Source organism: Eucalyptus grandis, chromosome 5, assembly GCF_016545825.1.
Source record: "Eucalyptus grandis isolate ANBG69807.140 chromosome 5, ASM1654582v1, whole genome shotgun sequence".
NCBI classification, from domain to species: Eukaryota; Viridiplantae; Streptophyta; class Magnoliopsida; order Myrtales; family Myrtaceae; genus Eucalyptus; species Eucalyptus grandis.
In genome coordinates, this window is record NC_052616.1 from 21,069,995 (window position 1) to 21,092,895 (window position 22,901).

Sequence of the window (22,901 nt, forward strand, 5' to 3'; positions counted from 1 at the left end):
ACTCCCAGGACCGAGGACCAGCCTGCACAGTGCTGGTCGAGGAATCCCAAGACCAAGGACCGACCTGGTCTCCCTGAAAACTAGACCGGGGCCGAAGAGGTTGGGCCGGTCAGGGGTTGGTCCAGGGGTGACCCCAGACCAATATTCACCCCTACCCTCAAACAATGACAAATCTCAGTATTCCAATTATCTACAACATTTTATAATTGCAGTAGAAATATAATGGGATAAGCTATAGGACTCAATTGGATTTTCGTGATAAGTTTTAAGACAAAATTATATTTTTTTGAAAGTTTTAGAACTCAATTGTACTTCGATAAGTTTTAGAATTTCCAGTGCATTTATCCCAAACAAATGAATATTCATGAGAGTTGGACTTTATAACAACGTATTCCTAACTCACCTAGTCAGTGCAATTTATTGAGTGACGCAAAGGAATTGGTTTAATTAATAAAAAGTCCTTACTTAAAAAGTTTTACAATTCCAAAAAAAAAAAAAAAAAGTTTCTTCTATAAGGATGATGGGCTTAATTTGTGGATAATTACGAAAAGAAAACCTCTTTACTTCTTTATTGTCGAAAACCGCGTGTTCATAATCAAGGAACGAAACTTTTCATGTGAATTAGGTGCATGGTGTATATTCTACAGCATGAAATGTAATAAGTATTAGATCATTTAATATGATTCCGATCTATACTACATTATTAATGAGATTAACTAGGCTTTTTGAAAAGAAAAAAAAGTGATTGACAATAACCTAATTTCAATGTTATATGTGAAATAATTCATTATCATTCGATGTCTAAACAATCATATCTACCTAAATAATTATAAAAAAGCGTCGGTCACCTCACTGTTATTTTAGTGAGGGGTTTTTTTCGACTTCTAGTGAAACTTTGAATTTTATTTTTATTTTTCAAGTTTATTATAATGTGGATTGCCTAATTCATTTATTTAAAAGTCATCGATTACCAAATACGTTTTCATGTACGTTGCCTTTTGTTTTTCTCCACCACCCCTCCATCATATCTACCTAAATAATTGAATACATTGGAGCATTCAAATGCTGCTGATGCTTGCTTGAGCAAGATACATGAAACCTGATTGGAAGTGCGCAACGTTAGACCACGCAAGAAGTACAAAGTGAAAGCATACAAGGCCATGCAGGATTGAGACGACATCATGCAGAAGTTAAAGACCTTTATGGAGAGATCATGGAGATGGATCCCGCAGATCCTATCGCTACAACATGGACGGATCGTTGCTCTCAACGATCATTACTCACTTCTCTACAACCTTCGGCATCGATTTGAGGAGCTCCCGAGATGAAATTCAAATGGCCTGCGACACAGCCAACGTGCAACGGCATGTGGCCGGGTCCTTGGAGAGCCGTCTCCTCTAGGACAAGTGCATTGCTTCTGATCTAGTCATTCAGTTCATCGACGTTGTGCCTCTGAGCTGCTTCTAACAATCTTGGGTCCATTTGAGTCGACAAATCTGCCCTGCTAAGTAGAACTAATAGTGGTGAATGCGAACAATATGGTGCAGGCCCTCCTCTAAGCATGACTGGTGGTTCTATGTGTTCGAAGAAAACATGTTCCCTTGATGGTCCATTCATTTGAAGAAGCAAAGACCAAATGAGTACTTGGGAGAAAACTTGCGCGGCCTCATCTCAGAATCTCGACTGCTGTCCGTGAAGTCAAAAACGTACTATAAACTCAGGAAACATCTACTGGGAAAACATGCACAGCAAATTACTTGTGGACACTACACAATCAACTGCAGTGAATCAAGGACATCAATCTGATATCTGGCGACACATATTCTTAGGAAAATGCGATACAGTGATTCACTCAGGGACATTACACAATCAACTGCGGAGAATTAAGGATAGTAAATCAATATCTGACCTTGTCAAATAAACTCCATTCGATACTTCTGAAGCTTGCATTTCTTAGCTCAACCTTAAGGAAAGAGATACCATCATTACAACAATGAATTTGGTCTTTAGACGGTACATATCCCCTAGGAAGTTAAACTGAAAGCCTTTTCAAGCAAAAAATTTAAAGCTAGCGCCAGCCGTCTCTATATCAATAGAAGAAGAATTGGTGTCGCTAGCAGCAGCACACTCAACAACTCCCCCTTTTTCAGATCAAATGCTTTGTCCAGTAACATGAACAGCAGGTAACACGTGAAGCAATAGTAAGTTAGAACCATTGCGGTCTCGGAAAGTAACAGCAGCAGCCTGACAGTGAGATCTCTGGTGGGGCAAATGATCATCTCAATCGACAATAAGAGTCCAAATGTGTTGCCACTCATGAAGGCGATGTACGCAATGTCCTTGCCAAGGAGACAAGTCACCCAAGATGCATAGTATGGGAGGAAGCCTTTCGTAAAACTACTGTCTACTTTTGTTGTAAAGCTTGGAGGCTGAAGCACAGCTTGGTAGGTCGTGCTCGCGATGAGCACAGCGACGACCAGCAGGTCGTTGCGTTTGTCACCCATAGTCTCTTTTTCTCTGTTCAAATTTTTTGATGGGGAACATAAACTGATATCCCTTATAAGATATCTCCTCTCATATGGGGACTTTTGGTTTCCTATGGCAGGCAAAAATTGAGAATCCTAGACAATTTCAAGTGAAGAGATGATCCTATAGACTGGTTGCAGGCTAATGTAAATTTTGGTATGTTACATTGTTGATTTAGTTCTTGAACATTCTATAAATTTATCTGTCATATGATAGATCTATGCAAGGGCATGCTTCTCACTACTTATGTTTGTATAAGTTATGAAGGAAATTGAAATCTAGTCATATTTGAGTGAAATTCGTTGATGCTACGATAATCCTGGTTGAGGCACCTAGTTTGTCTCTGATTCAGAGTTAGCTTTCATGCTTTTGGATTTTGGTCTGTCCAAAGAACATCTTTTTTGTTACGCTTGAAAGGAATATGGCCTTATGGTGAACAGTCAAGCGATTCCCTACACCATCTAACATCAATTTGGCACATCCTATATTTTCGGCTGTAATATGTCAAGCAATGTTTTCCAGTAAAGGACACTTGTAGACAACCAACTCAATCAAAAGCTCAATTTGGCAATGCCCTCAACAACCTGCAGCCTGGAGCACGCATAGATGCGCAAATGTTGAAGGTTATTCAAGCCCGATATACCACTCAACTTTTCTATAGCTTTGCACCCTTCTATATAGAAGTACATTTTCCCAGTGCTTCACTAAAAGTTTTTTAAGTTTCTTTAAAGCATTGGCAAGAAATACTCCTGGTGCACAAAAGGTTGACTCACTCGAAGAAGACTTGGATTGATTGAGGACCCCAAGAGATCTAACTCATCGCATCCTATCCTTTTAATTGACCCACGGGCATCCATTGATCTAGTAATCACAGCATACCAAGAAGCTCAGTCTCAATCAGCTTGAAGCAATTGATTACTGCCAGTGTCCTTAAGCTAGATGGCATTAATAATCTCTCAAGGTGACAAAGTGCTCCATCGAGTTAAATGTCTTGCAATCGACATTAACCAGGAGTTGAACTGGACAGAATTATCAAGTTGCATAGTGGCAAACCTCTCAGGTTGAAATTGTAAAGGTCTAAGGAAAGTAAAGAAGGCAGTAGCTGCATGAGAGGTTGCAGGTCTAGTCTACACAAAGCAAGATTTTTTGGAAGAGAAAGGGACCCAACTCTATAGGTGGTGCGGTGATATTGAGAAGACACGGTTCCAACTTCTTCGGTCTGGATAGTCTTCCAATCCATCCCAAGTCATATGTGTGCATTAGGTCTAATGCGGATTGACATTCAGAGCCTTAGATAGGATCAACTCTACCAAATTCATAAGCTTTGAGAGATTTAGGACTACCTGCAGTCAGTAAGATTTAACACATAAACAGACTAAACATAATGGAAGCTCAGCCAACTCTTCAATCACATCACACCATGTCGAGATGACCATTGAGAGGTGAGAAAGCACGTAAATTGGACGGCCAAGATTCTGGAGCCACAAATTTCAAGGATCTTTAAAGCTTACGTTTTGTATTTTGGTAGGATCCAGCCCTTGATCTCATCGACCTTCATAAGAGCTTCCTACCAGGATTCTACATTGTAAAGAAACTTGTTCTAGCGTTCAAGTATGGCCATCTAGTTTAATGGGGTTTTAAGCTCAACATCATCAGGCTCCACATCATCAAAAATGGGTAGGATCTGTTTTTCCCCTCTGACATGTAAGAAACTTAGTTTTTGTCTTCCTCGTGGCTTCTTGTGTTTCCCCTCTTATGTGTTTCTTATCCTCCTCTTGTGTTTTGCTTCTCATAAGTTCTCTTGTTGAAAAGTTGCCACAACGACATCTTTGAATTTTGATGGCTCAAAAAGAGACAGTACAATACAGCACAAGCAAATGATGTCAAGTTCATATGGCTTACTATGAAAGGGTAGTACTTCATTTTCCATAGACAGAGGAAGAATGTAATAACCTCATCATCAAATGAAGAGCATCCACACATAATTCAGATGATGTGCACATCAACATCAATAATGGAAAAGGAACGGCAAAAATAAACACAGCTCACACCCACCCATGGGCAGCGTAGTTGGTTGAGAGCTCCATTTCCAGCGCATAGAGGTCGAGAGTTCGAAATCCTGCGATGCTAACGATTCAAGTGGGGGCCCTAGCAGTGGGTTGTTGGGCTAGTCTCCCCTGAGGTATAGTCTTGTAGGTCCTCACCGCGGAAGCCCGTGAGACCCCAAATTGGCATAAGCCGACAAGGGCATGCTCCGGCGGATCCTCGGTCATCAAAAAAAAAAAAAAAAAACACAGCTCACACATTTTAACTCTGCATAAGCAAGTGATGAGACAGCTGGCAAAAGGAACTAAATTAGAATAAACAACACAATAGAAACTCAGTTGCAAATGTATTTGTGTTTGAATTAGTGGTCTGCCAAGGTTAATATGTGGTCCAGAAGTTCGATTCCTGCTTCCAAGCAAAAGAAATGAAGAACTTGGATGCGTAATTGGTCAGATACTTTACTTCTAAACAATTAGGGATACTCTACTCCTTAACAATTAGGGGCGAAAAGTAGGTCTGATGCATATCAACTGCATTTATTAACCATGTTCACCGACTGCAGAGTCGAGAGTAATTGGAACAGTTCAAGTTTTTGCTTTTTTTCCTTCCACAAAGCAAAACTTTAGTGAAATAACAATCGTTGAGAGGAGGATGACTGGATCCAAGTCATAGAATGGCTATAATAGTCCTCATGGACCTGATCTTATCAGTATATACCTGAGCAGAAGCACATGAACATGTGCATGTCCGTGTGCACACATTTTTGCATGCCTTAGAACATAAATCATCCATTCACAATAATTCAGTTGAAAATTTACAGATAAGCAATGTGATTGATATTTTAAATAAATTAAATTACAATAATTTGAATACTAGCTTAAGACATATGCCTGAAATGATCGAATAGTGATCTTCCTAGTGACTATTGAAGATATTATTAATCCCTCGGATGGCGCTGTTGATGTTAAAAGGTCTCATTTACTTCATTTCTAAATTTCTGCACAAATATGACCACAATAATGTGAAATATATAGAATCATTGATGACATGAAGTCTAATAACCTGGACAGGGAGAAAAAACAGGACATAGCTAGAGACAATATGCTTACCAGTAGGTCATAGGCGAGGATGATGTTGTTGCTTTTAAGACGACGAGATGAAACGATACTAAATTTGTCAAACGAGGCCAAAGAAGAGAGTACTAGCATCCACTGAGAACATTGCCTGAGAGCTTTGATACAGCAAGATTGCCATCAAAAGGTGAGACGCAGGTGCCTAACAGCTTTGATACCAGAAGGATGTATGATATCTTTGGTTTCGTGGGGATATATCAAGCTCATTTGCACATTTACTCATAAAAAAATGAAGTTGGTATTTATGCCAAACAAAAACCCTAATCACGCAGAAGTCCAGAAATTTCACCTTTGCAAACGCATCCCTTATCCCTATAACTTTGTGCAATTACTAACATTTGACTTGAACACATATATCAAATAGACGTGCACCCTCCACTTGCAGCTGGGTCCATGCAATACCAATGTCAAGGATAACATCCCATACAAAACCATAACTTTTGGAGAAGTGGATATATTATATGTCAAAATTTTCATGCCTATAAAGCTCCACAAGGCATTGCATTGCCAATCTCAAACCACAAAACTTGTCTGATGAGTAGTAACAAGACGGAAAACCACCGAAGGAACCATTAGCCATATCAGCAATTTTAGCGAATAATGAAAGGACTCAATAGCCCATATCATTTAATTCCAGATTAAGATACTTTAGTTCTCTTGACTTGTACCCCTTTTTTTCAATTGCATCATCATTTTTCTCTTGCAATCGACTCCTCTAACTTTATTTATGAATTTGATCCTTTTGCGACCTACCACTACTTGCGCCTTTAAACGTTGAGTGACCATGTCAAGTGGACTCACTTAAATGATGTGACCAAACACATCAATGATGAAGTGAAGTCTATTTTTTCAGCTTTCACACTACACTTCAAAATGTACTCGATCGAGAAAAACTTAGGAAAGAGGAGAAAAGAAAAATAAAATTCCAGCAAATGGCATACGAACGGTACATTAGGCAACCGATTTCTAGGTAGAGTGCCATCAGCATTCTCTCTCTCTCTCTCTCAACCAAGTGCAAATAATTCAGCTATCGATGACTTTATGGATAAAAAAAATCAACTATAAAGCACTAAGGGGGTGCGAACCCATGTGCAAAAAGAGCCCAAAAAGTAAAAAGCCATATACAAACAGCTCAAAACCAAAAAGGAGCTCAAATACAAGATGATTATGGACTATGTCAACCAAGGAAGGCACTTACATCCATACACAAGTCTTCACTACTCCAAACGTGGATAATTTCAAGCCAATTTTCAATCAAAATAGAAATGAAAGATTGTTCTTCATCAGAATCTCTCTTATTCCGCTCCATTGAAATCAACCAATAGAATTATTAAATTTATTTCTCGAGTTTGAGTCATGTACAATATTATCTCTCTTTTTTATGGGATGCCTGCTCGTGCTCGTAGGCTTCACACACAACCTGTTGAGCTGCTTATTAGCCCATGATGGGATTGGCCACCCCTTCCTGATCACCCCTGTCCACATTACGAGGATATCCAATGTATTATATCGTGGCAAACTCACGTCCTTCCCTGAGGTAAGCACCCTTTTTTTTCTCCCTATTTTCCTATTCTGTAGCATATTTTTATTCTTTTATTTGTCATCAACTTTTGTCTTTTTCACATTGAATTGATGGCAAATAAAAAAATAAAGATGCCAAAAAATTAGGAAAAAAAAAGAAAAAAAAAAGTGCCTACATCAAAAAAGGAGGTGAATTTGCCAATATAGAATGCAAGCAAGATCTTAGTGATGTTGATTTAGGTGATCCTGAGGATAGCTAATGCCAACATTGGCGAATAACCAATAGTAGGATGACGTAGTTGCAGGTAAAGTGCATGAGTAGGCGATATAGAGAGGGGACTTACCATATCCAAGCAAAAGGAAAATTGTTCATGGGCTTTATATTTATTTTCCTCTTGCGTTTGAAAAAGGTCTGCACAATCAGTTTCCATTTTCATTACATTTTTTACTTCTTATAATTTATTCTTTATTATTATTTACTATTTTTTAAGAAAAAGGACACGGACTGGGCTTGGTCCAAACATAAACTGTACGCGAACCTGAGCTGGGGACATAAAGGGGCTTATTATATAGCACTCCCTTTTAATCCTAACCTCACCAAACTCAATCGCAAATATGTAACCATACTAAGCCCATTTTTTATTATGTCGTACCAAGCCCCTTTTGGACTATAATCATAAGAAGCGCACACTAAGTACATTTTCAATTAAAACAAGGCCATTTTGCATTCTCTCTTTTTCTCTATTTTTGTGTGTATATATATACACACACATATATCTTTTTCTCCTTCTTATTCACAAAATCAAACATACTTACTCATTCATCTATTCTAAATAAATGCAAGCAAGATCAACGTTCAAGCTGTACGTAGTTGTCGACTTCCTTTGGCCGTCGAAGGACTGCCGCCATCCACCACCATCTCAACTACCAATCATTCAATACTCATACGCACAGCCGCAGCATGATCAAAACGAACAGATAAAAAGGAACGCCATGAACAAACCGGCGCCAATGAGTTCAGATATTACAACTGATGCTGTCGTTTTCGAATTACCTCCTCTCCGACCTCTGCGGCAACCGACATTGAACGCAGCAGGAAGACACGCCAACATAGGGTGGAAACTAAACAAAAAGGATATGATCAGATTCAATCTCGGCAACAGTGAAATCTCAGTGAAATCGTGCCGAGCAATCAATACGCACTCGAAATAATCCAACAATCAGAGACACAAATCTAATGCGAACTCGGTTTAAGAATTTTGTGTCGAACATATGGTGTGTGCAATCGATCGTGTCAACGGAGGATTCGATATCTGATCTGCGGTAATGGTTAGAGAATCGAAATCGGAAACTGTGGAAGAGCTTCAAACTGGGTGTCACCGCGCGAGAAAATATTTGGTACGTGAGACGTTCCAGCCTGGCAAACAAGAAGGGCGCTCGGAGGACGACACGTGTCCTCTCCGTCTCTCTCCCCGTTCTCCTCTCTCTCTCCTCTCTGTCTCTCTCCCCTCCGCCTCCGCTGGTTGCTTCCATCGCCCCCACCCAACGCCGACGCTCCTCCGCCTCCCTCTCGCGACGTCCGCTCTGCTCTCTCTCTCCCCCTCCGTGAAGTCGTGCCTCTCTTCCGGCGAAACGACGAGCTCGACGGCGCCGGCGACGGCGACGAAGCAGAAGCGCGCGCGCTCGGGGTTCTGGACCTTATCCAAGAAAACAGACACACGATCCACAACACAAAAATGTCCACTGTCTTCTTTTCCGTCTCTCCACCCTCTCCTTCATTCCCTCCTCAATTCCATTTCAAATCCTTCAAACACTTGTCTCCCCTCAAGACCACCCTCAAAAGACCTCTCTTTTCCACAACTACTCGTTCCTCGCTCCATCTTGACCCCCTCGAGTCCGATCCGCCATTGCCACCTTACGTCCGGACCTTCTGGAAGTGGCTCGCCGAGGAGGGCGTGGTCTCTTCGACGTGCCCGGTTCGCCCGGCTTACGTTCCCGAAGGCCTCTGCCTCGTCGCTCGGTGAGACATTGCTCAAGATGAAGTTGTCGTGAAGGTCCCCAGGAGGTTGTGGATCAACCCGGACACCGTTGCTGCTTCAGAGATTGGCTATCGCTGCACCGATTTGAAGCCCTGGGTGGCTGTCTCTCTCTTCTTGATAAAGGGAGAAGATGAGGGGCAACTCGCCGTGGCGGTTCTATATTGATATATTGCCGGAGCGAACCGACTCGACATTGTATTGGTGGGTTTCATGTTTACTTTGCGAATCCTATAAAAAAATTTAAGACTTGTTATTAATTCTATTGGATAGTCTAAGGTTGTGGGGTGGTTAGTTGTGTGCTTCTGTTTTCTGGTTCCAGGGCAGGTCAGAAGAAGAGCTTGCAGAGATAAAAGGTCCGCGTGCTTTCTCCATCGTAGACGTCCCTTGTTCCATGTGCCTTTGTTTAATTGCCTTGTCTCTGGATATCAACGAATGAACCTTTTTTTTTTTTTTGGCGGAATCATCCAGGAACCTTACTATTGCAGATGACCAGGGAGATGAAAGAGCATGTAGAGAGTCAATACCATAAAGTAAAAGAAGAAATCATATCGCGGCATGAGCAGCTGTTTCCATCTTCTATTACGCTGGATGGGTTTCTTTGGGCATTTAGCATGCTGAGATCAAGGGCATTCTGTCACCTTAGGAGCCAACTTGTTATGCTTCCACTTGTGGATTTGGTAAGTCAATCGATCTTTCCTATTCTAAATCGATAATGAACTTGTCTGCATTTCTTTCGGGCTTAATCAGTCTGCCAGAAGATTTATGAATTCCATATTATTTACGTGCATCAGATTAACCAGAGTGCTAGCATAACGAGAGAAGATAATGCAGAGGAGATTAATGGACCAGCAGGTCTTTTTTCTTGGGACCTCCTTTTCTGTTTGAAGTCAACAATGCCTGTCAAAGAGGGTGAGCAGGTAAACCTCTTAAGCCTGTTGAACTTATTCAGTAATTGATGATCCACTTGACATATTACGAATATGATATCACTCTCAACACACCGCATATCTTTTTCCCTGTCAGTCACAGAGAAATGAATCTTAATCTAATTGAACTGTAGTAATTAACAAATTGATTACCTGTCGAGAAATCCCCAGAGGTCGAGAAAGTTTCATTTGATTACCCAGAAATGGTATTGCACAAGCCTCATCCGGTAGGGCAGTGATTTGTGACCATTCATTGTGACTAACAGAATCCTGGGACAGGATTTCATCCAGTATGGACTAAAGAAGAGCAATGCTGACTTGGCTTTTTATTATGGGTTTGTGGAACCAAATACCAATCGCGACTTGTACACACTTACATTCAACATATCTGAGTTGGACCCCTTCCATCGGGAGAAGCTTGATATTGCAGCAGCCAATGATTTGGGTGAGACAGCATACTTAGATATTTTTATGGACCGTCCTCTTCCACCAGCAATTCTTCCATATCTGCGGCTTGTGGCACTTCAAGAAACAGATGCATTCCTCCTGGAACCTGTCTACAAGAAATCTATCTGGAAAACTCTAGAATTACCGGTTAGTCATGTGAACGAGAAGCTGGTATGCAAGATGGTCATAGATGCCTGTGAATCAGCTCTTTCAGGCTACTGCACCACAGTTGAACAGGTACATGTAACATTCTGATTTCCACTTGGGTAATTTTGTTAGGATGGTTTTTCCTGGGGAATTGGTTTGGTTGGACTTCGCTGAACCATACAGGGTTAAAATGGCCTAGCTGAGAGTTCTTTAGCATGTCGTCTCTATCCTGAAATCAATCATGGTAGTAAACTTTTTTGGTAGCTAAGGGTTTGATAATCTCATGTTTGTTAGTCTCAATGCCAAATGTGGCAAAATGTTTTAGATTGTCGGAATTAGCCAAGTCATTTAACAGTTCTAGTATTTGCAGAGCGTTCACATTTCCCGATCTAAGCCCAGTGAAACTAAAAGTAGGGAAGTCTAAGAAAATGAAGCGCTAAAACCTCTGTCAATGATCACATTTGTACATATCTATGCATCTTTTTGTCTCTGCTGCAAAAAGTTTGGCAACTCTTAGATCAGGTTATTTTGTTTTCTCCTGAAAGCTGTAGAAGCAAATCCCACCTAATTGCTCTATGCTTTCCCCATTCAAATGCAATGACTTGCAGGACGAGAAGCTAATTCAGGAAGGAAACCTTGGTTACAAACTTGAGATAGCCGTGAGGGTTAGAGTAGGTGAGAAGCGGGTGTTGCAGCAAATTGAGGGTATTGTCAAGGAGAAGGAAGCTCAATTGGATAAAGCTTGAGTATTACCATGAGAGGAGATTGAAGGAGCTTGGTCTGGTTGGCGAGGAAGGCGAAACTTATTGCCAGCCTAAGAAGGATTCTATACCCACCTTATAGAGCCAGTACGCAAGTTTAATCTTGCCGTTGCCTTGAGGTTGTTTATAAAAGTAAGAAACAAACTGTAGAAACTTTTTCCTACTTCCGGAGTATGCAAGGGATGGTAAGCAAAATCAGTGTATTTATCTGTTGTATCAAGTCTTAAACATTACAGACTCAGCTTAGATGGATCGACAATTTGTGTACCGTACTCTGGCGAGTGAGTTCCAATTTGGATGAAGTTCTGAGGGAACAAAATTTGTATTAGTTTTGTCAATTTTCATTGAGTAGGCAAAGAACTAAACTTCTGCAGTTCTGTTTGTATCGTGGTTCGTGGCATTGCTTTGCCAGAAGAAACGATCACTGGTACAGTACGTAAATCGACCAAATCTCTTTGAAGAGCACATTAAGTTGCATCACTGTGTCCCTACAAATTTGTGATCACAGGGTGCGCTCTCTTACTTCCATGTAACGGTCAAAAGTGAAGCTCAAAGAAATGTTGCTTTGCCGAATGTTGCGACCCCATATAAATTTAGGTTTGGCTACAGTTGACTTCGTTTACTATCTTACTCAAAACCTCACTAATGAGGTTAAGAAATAAAATTGAAATGAACTTGCAGATGTCTCTCAAGTCATCTCAATGGATCCTCAACCAACCAAATTTATAGACATGAACAAAATAAGCTTTCATTTTGTGTTATCACAAAAAGGGCAATATGTACACTCTCACTTTCAGGGACTTCTAAACAGATTACAATCGTTAACTATGGACAAGAAAAAATGATGAATTTATCTTTGTAGTTGCCCTAGAAGGAAGACAATAATTCTTTGCTGGCTGCTGCTTGTTAGGCTCTCGGGCATTTGCTTATCATGGTCAAGCAAAAAACCATTCACGATGATGAAAGCAGAGCAGCTCGCGCAACAAACTCAAAGAGTGTCTTCATATCTTAATGTAAGGAAAACTAATGCAGCTATGCCGGGCACTGCAACTTTTGTAGAGATCAACTTGAATCCCAAGCCCGTGAACATATTGTACAGAACATGTTCAGATGACAATTTAGTTGATCATCAATTTCAATCAACTAGAGACTTCACTAGAGTTCCTCTTGCCCGGGCCTAGCAAATCATCACAGTCGCGTTGCTCGCAAAGGCACTCCAGAGGATTTGCATAGAAGTAATCCTCCTCCTTGGGCTTATCGACAATAACTCTACAATGACTTGGCTGTCCCATCTTCTTCTCATGTGCCAGACGTACAGCAACTTCAAAATCATTCTGTGAAAGTGTGATACAAATCCAGTAACACCACAAGCTTTTTACGATCTAAGAGAACGGTTCTCTTAAATCCAAGATATCTGCAGAAAAATGTCACAGTTTGCACACAGCCTTTTCAAAGAAAATTGGATAGGCCTAATTTATTTGTCTTGTTCTTCCAAGGGAAATAATGGAAGAACATCAATCAAGTCGACAGCTTACCTGCGGTGACCTTCCACAAGTTTTGCCATATTTCCATCATATGTGGGGATGAAAGTATTGCTGGCTATTGATACCATAAAATCTAGAGCTGCCATTTGTGACGAGTGATTATGGAACTGCTGCTACTCCTTTGGATCCAGCAGCATCTCCTTTTTAACCTGACATAAAAGTAAAATCTGTGAAAAAAGATAGAAGAACTAAGTGTCAGATTACATGGAGATGGACTCATCCCAGTGCCAATTGCAAAGCATCAATGGATGTTCTAATACACGCTCCAAGCATTAGCAACCGCTAAAGCATCCTTTTATATACACTGTCTACCGTTCTTGGATCATTTTTACATACGCCCTCAAGGTGAAGATGGAACTTTTTAACATTCTCCATTATGATTTTCACCTTCAGAGAGTTCAACACCGCTAGCATCAAAAGATGTTGGTCACTGAATTAGAAATATAACAGCACATTAATATGTTAACTCACGATCCGTGGAAATGCAGCCCTCAATGTGGCTAATCTCCGTTCGCTGCCATAGATTTCTCCAGATGCAATGTAAATCTGCGTGTCTTTGTCAAAACCTAGTGCCTGTAAAACTAATGATGTCTCTTCCGGAGTCAGAGGACACAGACCTTGTGATCTCCTTTCCTCATATACAATCTCTTTCTCCCTCCACCAGGGGAATGCATACCTGAATGAAAAGCACAATTCATGTGGCCACACATTTTACATATGAGAAACAAGAAAAACAGATAAATTGATGAAATAAAAGGATGAAATACATCTAATGCCACATTCCTCGTATTCAATCAAGCTTACTTTTGCCCAGGTGCGACACCTAGAGCTTCAGAGCTAAAGCCACAGGATTTGACTAAAATGTAGCATAGGCCATGGAATATATTAGAGGTCCATCTCAGGGTAAAGTCACATGAACTTAAAGACTTAAAAAACATATCCCTTCCTAGAGCGAAATATCAGATGAGTAAGTACAGAGAAATGTACAAAAACTTCATCGACTTTCCCTTAAATACAATGTGCATCTCTAGTTAAACTAGATTTTACACCTTCGTTCAAGAACCTATAATTTGCACCTTGAGGTTTCAAAAGGCTCGTGATTTTTCCTTGAGGCATGAGTAGCACAACATCAGCTGATTAAGTTAAATGAAAATTATTCCAATGGCAAACAATAAAGCAAGCACATGTCAAGACAAACCTCATTCGCTTGAGCTCTTCAGCTTCTTCTGCTGTACAACCTTGGGTGCATCCAGAGAAAGCCAACATATCCATCTCGTATCTCAGATGCAAAGCCATGAAAGGCCCCTTATCTCAAAGGAGGTGGACTAATTTGTTCCCCAGAGCCTCAATCTGAGGAGTAAATTTTAAAGCCTGAAAGTTGACTCGACATCTGAGCCTCTGAAGATCTAGTGAAATTCCACTTGTTTGCCAAACAAGCATCTGTCTTATTGAAATGTACCACCTTATGCTTGCTAAATAGTGGCAAAATCTGCATGGCATAGGCAAAGATATTACCCAGGGAACATATATGTAAACGGCATAAAACTACATTAAAGCACTACAACTGCCAAGTTCTCTGTATGCAGAACGGCATGCCATGCAGGGCAAATATCTCAGATTTAAATTGTGATCAATGGATAAATCACAACCAGACAAAAAGGCCAGATACATGGCCAAGTGAATCTCCATCAGCATAAAGCTAAGTGGAAAAAAGTCCAATATAAGCATGCTATCTTTACACTACAATCTAAAGCAACCAAATTTAAAGAAGAAGGAGAAAAGGATGCAGGCCATCGGGAAACAGAGATGCAAATGCACAACCAATTGAAGGCCATGCCCTGCCCAGATGAAGACTTACACAAATGGCCAACCGATTCACGCACTTAGGTAGCACCTTGCCCTACCTGAGGCCTTTTATAATGGGTCAAAAGACGCCGCATATGCACAAGCACAGGCAAAGGAGATAGAATTGAGACATGTACAGAAAAACATGGTTGGATTCGACTGAAAGTGGATCCAAGTTTCAACTATGACAGCATATACCAATTACCAGAAATTCGATTTCTGGAATCGAAAACAACTTTTCGCACAAGCCACAGCCTCCACTTTGATAACGCCAGATAAATCTAGTTCAGTTCTAGCAGATAACCAGCAAAGCTCACGATCAACCTAGCCTTCAAAATGCATCTGCGATTATACCCCGGTAGTTACCTTTTGACAGCGAGAGGTCCGAGAACGAGCAACAGCAAAGGGGAACCGTGATACATGGAACCTGTGGAAGGGATCAAAGCATCAAACAGCGACACACCAGAGATCGAACGGAGCCGAATCTGCGTAGGGAGACATCGCCTACTGCTTCAACCAGTAGCCTTTGCCAACTGCAGGCGGCACAAACAAGAAAAACCAGAAATCGTATCAGAAAATGAACCTCCAAGATTTCAAGGGGGAGGGGGCGGGGATCGGGGATCGGGAATCGATCGACGGAGCGAAGACAGGCGGCGTTACTGCGGCGAATGCTAGTTAGAGGGGTGGCGACCTCGGGGCGGGTGGACAGGCGGAGGTTCCTGAGGAGGTAGATGAGGGCGAGCCGGAACGCGACCGACGCGACGAGCCATTTCCAGAACCCCGAGCGCGCGCGCTTCTGCTTCGTCGCCGTCGCCGGCGCCGTCGAGCTCGTCGTTTCGCTGGAAGAGAGGCACGACTTCGCGGAGGGGGAGAGAGAGAGAAGAGCGGACGTCGCGAGAGGGAGGTGGAGGGGAGAGAGACAGAGAGGAGAGAGAGAGGAGAGAGGAGAACGGGGAGAGAGACGGAGAGGACACGTGTCGTCTCCTTTTTTCTTTACATTCATAATGTCGACATAATATTAAAAGGTTTGACTGTTAACTATACACATTGACGTTTTATAAAAATTAGGATCAATGCAGCTTTTAGACATTTATAGAAGTACCCTATGCAGACTGGATCCACATATCTAAGTTTTTCTTTGATTGTTGTTTTCCTATGCAGACTGGTAAAATAATTAAAGAATACTTTTATTAAGTTGTTGATTTTGGAATACCCATACTGCCGTATTTTGAAAGATTTATCAAATGTGATGATTCGGTTGTGAACTACAATTTCTTACTTCTAATTCTTTACTCTTATTCCTTTCCGAGTTCTTTGTTTCGATTGTCTCGTTCTTGCTAACACTAATGCTCAAGGACTTAAGCATTATGCCCGATTCTTATGCACCAACTAGCTAGCCGACGAGAGAGGTTTTAGGTATTTTGAAGCACATCATCACATATGTTATTACGAATTGTTGAATTCGAAGCATGGAGTTGAAGAAACTCAAAAATTGAGTTGATGAAGCATTTTATTTATTTATTGATATGTTGTACAACATATATATTTATATAGAAATATTACCATATGAAAGTTAAAGATAACAATTTTATCTACAAGGAAATTGAATAAAAGACAAATCAGAAAAGATCTCAAAATGATCAACCCATTGATATTCTACTCGATTTGTTATCTTCATATTGATTTGTAAAAATCTAAAGCTAGCGCCAATCGCCTCTATATCAGTAGTAGAAGAAGAATTGGAATTGTTAGCGGCAACACGCCCAATCTCTTTTTCCAGCGACTTGAACGGCAGGTAATATGTGTAACAATAGTAAGTTCGAACCATTGCGGCTTGAACCATTGCGGTCACAGAAAGTAACATGGGCAGCCTAATGGGGAGATTTCTGGTGAGGCAAATGATTATTTGGACTGACACCAGGAATCCCAAAGCGTTGCCACTTGTGAAGAGGATGTACGCTAGGTACCTGCCAAGGGATGGGAGGAAGCCTTCTGTGGAAGTATTGTTGAATTCTGTTATAAATCGTGGAGGCCGAATTCTATATTTCATATTTTATTATCTTATTCTTTTTGTATTCTTTCATTTTCTTTTTTATTATATTTCCTTTTACTTCAGATGAATAGAAAACTCCAGAGTATATCTTTCGCGGTTCGAAGCAAAAATACAATTTGAATATTTTTCTATTATTTTCTTTTTATCTGTCAAAAAAATGAGAAGTTAATTTCCTATTTTTGTAAAAAAATACAATTAAAAAAAAAAAGGAGACTCAAAATGAACATATCTTTCTCACATCCATTCTTTTTTTTTTTTTTGGGTAAGAGGTAAGAATATTATAGCTATAGAACCAAAGATATAGAACCAAAGAGCTACACAAAGGCACATTCTCACATCCATTCTTCACCATCCCATTGTCGGAAAAAAGATAATGAGAAGTTATTTTTCTATTTTTGCAAATAAAAAAATACAATTAAAAAAGAAAGGAGACTCAAAATGAGACTCAAAATGAACGTTTCTTTCTCACATCCATTCTTCACCATCCCATTGTTGGAAAAAAGATATCGCAGAGTTTGGTAGGTTATACTCGCAATGAGTGCGGCGACGATCAGGGTGTCGCGTATGTCGCCCTTAGAATATCTTCTTCTGTTCAAGGTTCCATGTCTGGCTCCAGCTCTTGTTAGAATGCTTCTGATCACTTCCCTTCGCGAGAGATCAAGAGGCGTCCTACCATTCTGGTCACAGGCATTCACGTCCACGACCACATGTGGCTGGTGAAGCATGAAGTTGACCACCTGCAATTTATCATCTTTTTCATTCTCATTGATTTTTAGAAATTAATATAAATGCATTTGAGTCCTAAAACTTACAAATAATACAAATAAGTCCTAAAACTTGTCAAAATTTTCATTTAAAATCATAAAATCGACGCCATTAGCCTTTTCTGTTAAAAATGCTAATTTTGACATTTAAAATTAATTTTTATTTCCCACGTGACCTTTTTTAATGGTTTTTTTATTCATTTTTTAAAAAATGGATTTAAAAACTAAAAAATTAGATTTATTGATTTTATCTTATTTTCAACAAAAAAAAAAAGTTATTCAAAAAATAAAACAGTTAAAAAAAATGACAGCATTGCCAGAGGGCCCAGCAACCGTTGCCGGAGGGGCCAGCAACGGTTGCCGACCCTCCAACAAGGCTGCCATTTTTCTTTAATTGTTTTCTTTTTAAATAAATTTTCATTTTTCTTTTTTAAATAAGATAAAATCAATAAATCTATTTTTTTAATTTTTAAATTTATATTTTTAAAAAAACAATAAAAAATGATTAAAAAAGCCACGTGGAAAGTAAAACAGATCCGAATTAATAGATTCCTTCGTAGCGAAGGCTTTTGCATATTTTAGCGATATCAAATTGACACCCTTACCAAAATATTGCGCCAGGAAAAGTGCGATAAAAAAGGGAATAGCATGACTTGCCTCGAAATTTTGGGCGGCGACAGCAGATGCAATGCGGTGTTGCCTTCATTGTCCTTCTGATCGATGACAGACGCGCAGTTATAATCCTTCATATGCTCCACCAACACATGGACAGCATCAACCCGATTGTACTTCACAGCGAGGTGAAGAACCGTCTCCTCTCGGGCGATTGTCTCTTGGACGGACTCAGGGGAAGCCAAGAGCAGTTCCTTCATGACATCAAGCTCACCGTGTACGATGGCATAATATAAAGGGATTCTCCGCTCCACTCCCTTCACAGAGCACAGGTGTGGATACACTCCCAAGAGCTCCCTCGCGATCTCCACATCACCTTTAGCTGCTGCAATGTGCAGCGGACTGAAACCATCCGCGTTCACTTTTTCCGCAAACTTTGGCCTCCACTTCAAGAGCACTCGGACTAAATCCAAACGGCTGGCCAGACAAGCGACGTGCAGCGGTGTGTTACCGGCCCCTTTGAGAGCCATCTTCTCGAGGATGAGCCCATCTCTTTCGATCAAGTCATTCAGCTCATCGATACTGCCTGCTGCTAAAAACCTCTCCATCTGATCTAAACTAGAAATGGACTCTTCTTGGGACACCTTTGCACTTGGAACCTGTTTTGCATAAAAATTGCTATCTTTATATTAACCTTAGAGAAATAAGTCTAGATGAGTGTCTGCTGAAACAACTTCAGCGTTGTGGAAATACAAGTTTCCTATAAACATACAAAAGCGCATAAACATGCAAAAGCTGCTACATGAGAGCAACTCAACAACACATCGAAAAAAAAAAAGCAAACTCGATTAGACGTCCACCTAATTAATTCCGAAATACAAAAGCTTCAGGAAACCAAAACCAAGTATCGCTGGCCTGAACTCATTATTAACCCCAGGCAGCTCATCTTGTCAATCTAGACATTTGAAATCCTCATTTGGCGGTGCTGTAGCTTTCTGATGTGCTTACAAATGCATGCTTTAGCGATGCTTACACAGTTCATCCACTCCTATATCTACCCAGACTAATGCTGCAAACTTGACCCTTTTTTACTTTAAAACCTTCAGAACATGTACTCATCTCTCAATCAAATCCTTAACATAGCCAATAATTAGTTCTGTTCTATCAATCATCACGCATATTTTCCAACACAAACATTCCGAACCAGCATCTCCAGTCCCATCCGGCAGAATTCATAAATCCAGGCACTAAACAAATTGAAAGTAGACCAATTTCTTCCTCTCTTTTTTTTCCCTATCAAGAAGAATGAAACGCCACTCCTCGATCAATCCACGGAAAAAAAAATGAACATTTACCACAACCCATCTAAACATTCAATGTCCCATTACATTTCTCCAGAAAGTTACATCCATGTGAAAATAATGAAACAACGACGAATTTAAAGTACCACACAGAACCCATCACACCCCTGTTGCCACTGCACTCTCAAAGCAAACCGCGAATCTCGCTGATTCCTCAAAAACCGCCATGCCACGCCACTTCCTTAACAGAGCAAACTTGCCATTTACGAAGCGCCCAACAACACCCTACCAGAACTACCAGCCGCTCGATAAACACAATACAAAACCGGCGAATTGCCCCAATGCAGCTCCGCCGAGCAGCTCGAGCACTCTCGAATTCCGCCGAAACGAATCTCGCAGCAAAAACCGATGACCAAATCACTCGACCCAATTCAATCAAATCATCAAAAACCGCCGCAAAACTCCCTAACGCCACCAACAACCCTCGCCAATCAAAGTCAAAGCCCCAAAATTTAGATCAGCCCACGACTCCCATCGAGACACAAACCTTGGAAGACCAACAGAACAGATCGATCTACAGACAGCCACCGACTCAAAAAAAAAAAAAACTGCAAAACGGAGGAATCCACACACCCACGACGAGAGGAGAACCCCCGCTGTCGGCGGCAGCGGAGGAGGTTTTTCCGTTACCTGGAACGGCGGCCGGGACCCGATTAGGGTGTAGTCCGCCACCGCGTGGTACAGCAGGAGCGACACGAGCTCACGTCAGGCGCGAACACCGTCAGGAGGCCCGCGAACGTCTTGCACCCAGCCTTCTCGAGCAGCGCCGTCACGTTCGTGTCCGAGGCCGACGGCGCCGAGGCGGCGAGGACGGCCGGGACCAGGATGGGGGCGCTGATCTGGAGGACGGTGGGTGAGCGGAAGCAGCGTTAGCGGCGTAGCGCTCGGATACAGCGGAGGTTAGAGCTTGAGAGTAAAGATAGAAAGTTAGAAATGAATTAGGGTTTGGCCTTAAAAACCGGTTCTCAAACCGGTTCCCGAACCTGGTCCGGTCGATCCGGTTCCCGGACCGGTTCAAACAGGGTCTGAACTTTGGGAACCGTTTCCCGACCCTGTTTTCCGGGTGGGCCGATCCGGGAACCGGGTTGACCCGGTCTGGTTGCACACCCCTACCACGAACCCCCTCCCCATCCCCCCCAAAAAAAAAAAAAAAATCTCACACGACCCTCTCCAGTTAGCTCGGCGCGCCGTCACCCCAAGAAACGACAACGAAACGAAAAACGCGAACAAAACCACAAGACCAACACTACTCGTACGAATCGAAGTACGAAGTAGCTCAACTACGTCCTAATCGAACACTGCCCAGTACCCAGCATGCAAAAATTCGAAGGAGGGAAAGGAAGGTTAAAAAAAGAAAAAAAGAACTAACCTGACGGGGGCGAATTGCATTCCGCCGATCAATCCGCCGGCCACCCCTTCCGAGATCAAATCGAGTCGCGTCGACACTCGAGCGGGGCTAATTGGAACCCCCCGAGAGACCGACCCGGAATCAAGGAGATTGGAGGAGACCCGGCTCCGGTAAGAAAGAAAGAGAGAGAGAGAGAGAGAGAGAGAAGTGGAAGTGACCCAGAAGCAAAGACCGAGCCAATTTCGAAGTCGCGGGTGGTGGGGGCGAATCGAAAGGCCGGAGCTTTTTTGTGGGAAGCAGAGGGCTTGGAGAGGAGGAGGAGGAGGAGCCGGAGGAGAGGAAAAGGTGGAAGCTTTTGTCTTCTTCTTTTATTTATTTTTTTGGGTTCGCGAAAGATGGGTGCGGGTGGCGGATGGGGAGATGGAGAGAGGGACGTTGAGGAATTAAAGAAAGGAGAGGGGAAAGCCGGAAAAGGAAATGGAATTGGGAAGAGACTTTTGGGACGGTTTCCTTAGAAATGGGGGAAGGGAGAACCGAAAAAACAAAAAAGGGAAAAGTAAAAAAAAAAAAAAAAAAATTAATGTGTTTTGCTTTGATTTTTATTTTATCTTCTTCTCGTGTCTTATTGTTTTGGGGAGGAGCGAGTGTGGAGATGGACTCGTTTGTCCTTGAAGTATCCGCCGTGAGAATCTGGCTGACAAGACTTGCCAAATTACCCCCCCGGGAAAAAAAAAAAATAAGATACAAACTGTCCTCTCTCTCTTTTTATTTTTTGTGACCCTCTCTCTCTCCTCTCTTGATTTTGAAAACGATGAGAAAAAGTAACGCTCAATGCCTAATTTACATATCCACTCTATCGCGAGTATCTTAAACTTCGTATCAAAACTTCCAAATTTATACTGGTACGGTAAAAATACACCAGGTCTACCGAAAAAAAAAATGCTAAATTTTCCTCACTTCGACATTAACCCTTAAATTCTTTTCGTGTCACCAATAACCAAATTTGTACCATGCGACCAAAAAATCCTATTTGTTTGTTGCATTGGCGATTTTGGCAACTCAAAAAAATTTCAAGTTATTAATGTTATAGTGGCCATTCAGTAATATAATAATTTTTTTTTTTAGTATTTATGTTATAATGGATATAATTTATGGTTTTTCTTATGGAATTACCCAAAAGATTGCATGTAATAGGAACCTTAATCATGTGATAAAGCCAATTGAATGGACTGATAGGCTTTTGAAAAATAGTAATTGGCTCGATAGCAGGGTTAAAAGAATCTAGCCTCCTAGAGTGGCAACTTTCGACATAGTGAGGTGCACAACACTCGTAATAAATCCACTTATGGGTAGTGCAATTAATTAAGATCTCTCCTCGAGCAAAGAAGGTCAAAGGTTCAAAACTCTGCGTTGTTAACGATTAAAGTGGGGGGCTTGGTGGTGGGTTGCTGGGCCAGTTTCCCCAAGGTATAGTCGCCGTTGGGCTTCTACCGTGGAGGCCTGTGAGACCCCAAATCGACGTAAGCCAACAAGAGTAGGCTCCAACAGATTTCTCGATCACCAGAAAAAAAAAAAAACACTCATAACAATGCAAATGCATCGCAATGCGAACACGATTAATTCGAAAAATCAACATTACTTGGCAATGTTGGATTTACATTATTCCAAAACACTCGCATAAAATGACACAAATAAGTCATTTAATATGAGCGAGCGCCGAAGCAGAGACTGGAGGAAGCGACAGGACGAGCGAGCGAGCGCCGGGCGACGGTGGGGAACGGCCGCTTGACAAACGCAATGCCGAAGCAGCGACAACGAGCGCGGAATA

At 41.4% G+C, this 22,901-nt stretch overlaps 1 protein-coding gene and 2 pseudogenes across 2 annotated transcripts; 1 reads left to right on the forward strand and 2 right to left on the reverse strand.

The window, feature by feature from the left end:
- The first annotated feature begins 8,552 nt into the window (after positions 1-8,552).
- LOC108959507 lies at positions 8,553-11,865 on the forward strand (annotated as a pseudogene).
- A 403-nt stretch (positions 11,866-12,268) lies between these two features.
- Positions 12,269-15,294, reverse strand: LOC120293235 (annotated as a pseudogene).
- A 2,009-nt stretch (positions 15,295-17,303) lies between these two features.
- Positions 17,304-21,520, reverse strand: LOC104444490 (ankyrin repeat-containing protein BDA1). 2 transcript variants are annotated; one of them, XM_039314164.1, is made up of 4 exons: positions 21,095-21,520; positions 20,356-20,564; positions 18,410-19,023; positions 17,304-17,725 (listed from the first exon to the last, which is right to left on the reverse strand). In XM_039314164.1, the coding sequence occupies exons 3-4, from the start codon at positions 18,970-18,972 to the stop codon at positions 17,680-17,682; spliced, it is 609 nt and encodes a 202-aa protein (XP_039170098.1). In that variant the 5' UTR covers positions 18,973-19,023; positions 20,356-20,564; positions 21,095-21,520; the 3' UTR covers positions 17,304-17,679. The 2 variants fall into 2 exon arrangements, with proteins under 2 accessions (XP_039170098.1, XP_039170097.1); XM_039314163.1 differs by having other exon boundaries at positions 20,356-20,631.
- Positions 21,521-22,901: the final 1,381 nt, after the last annotated feature.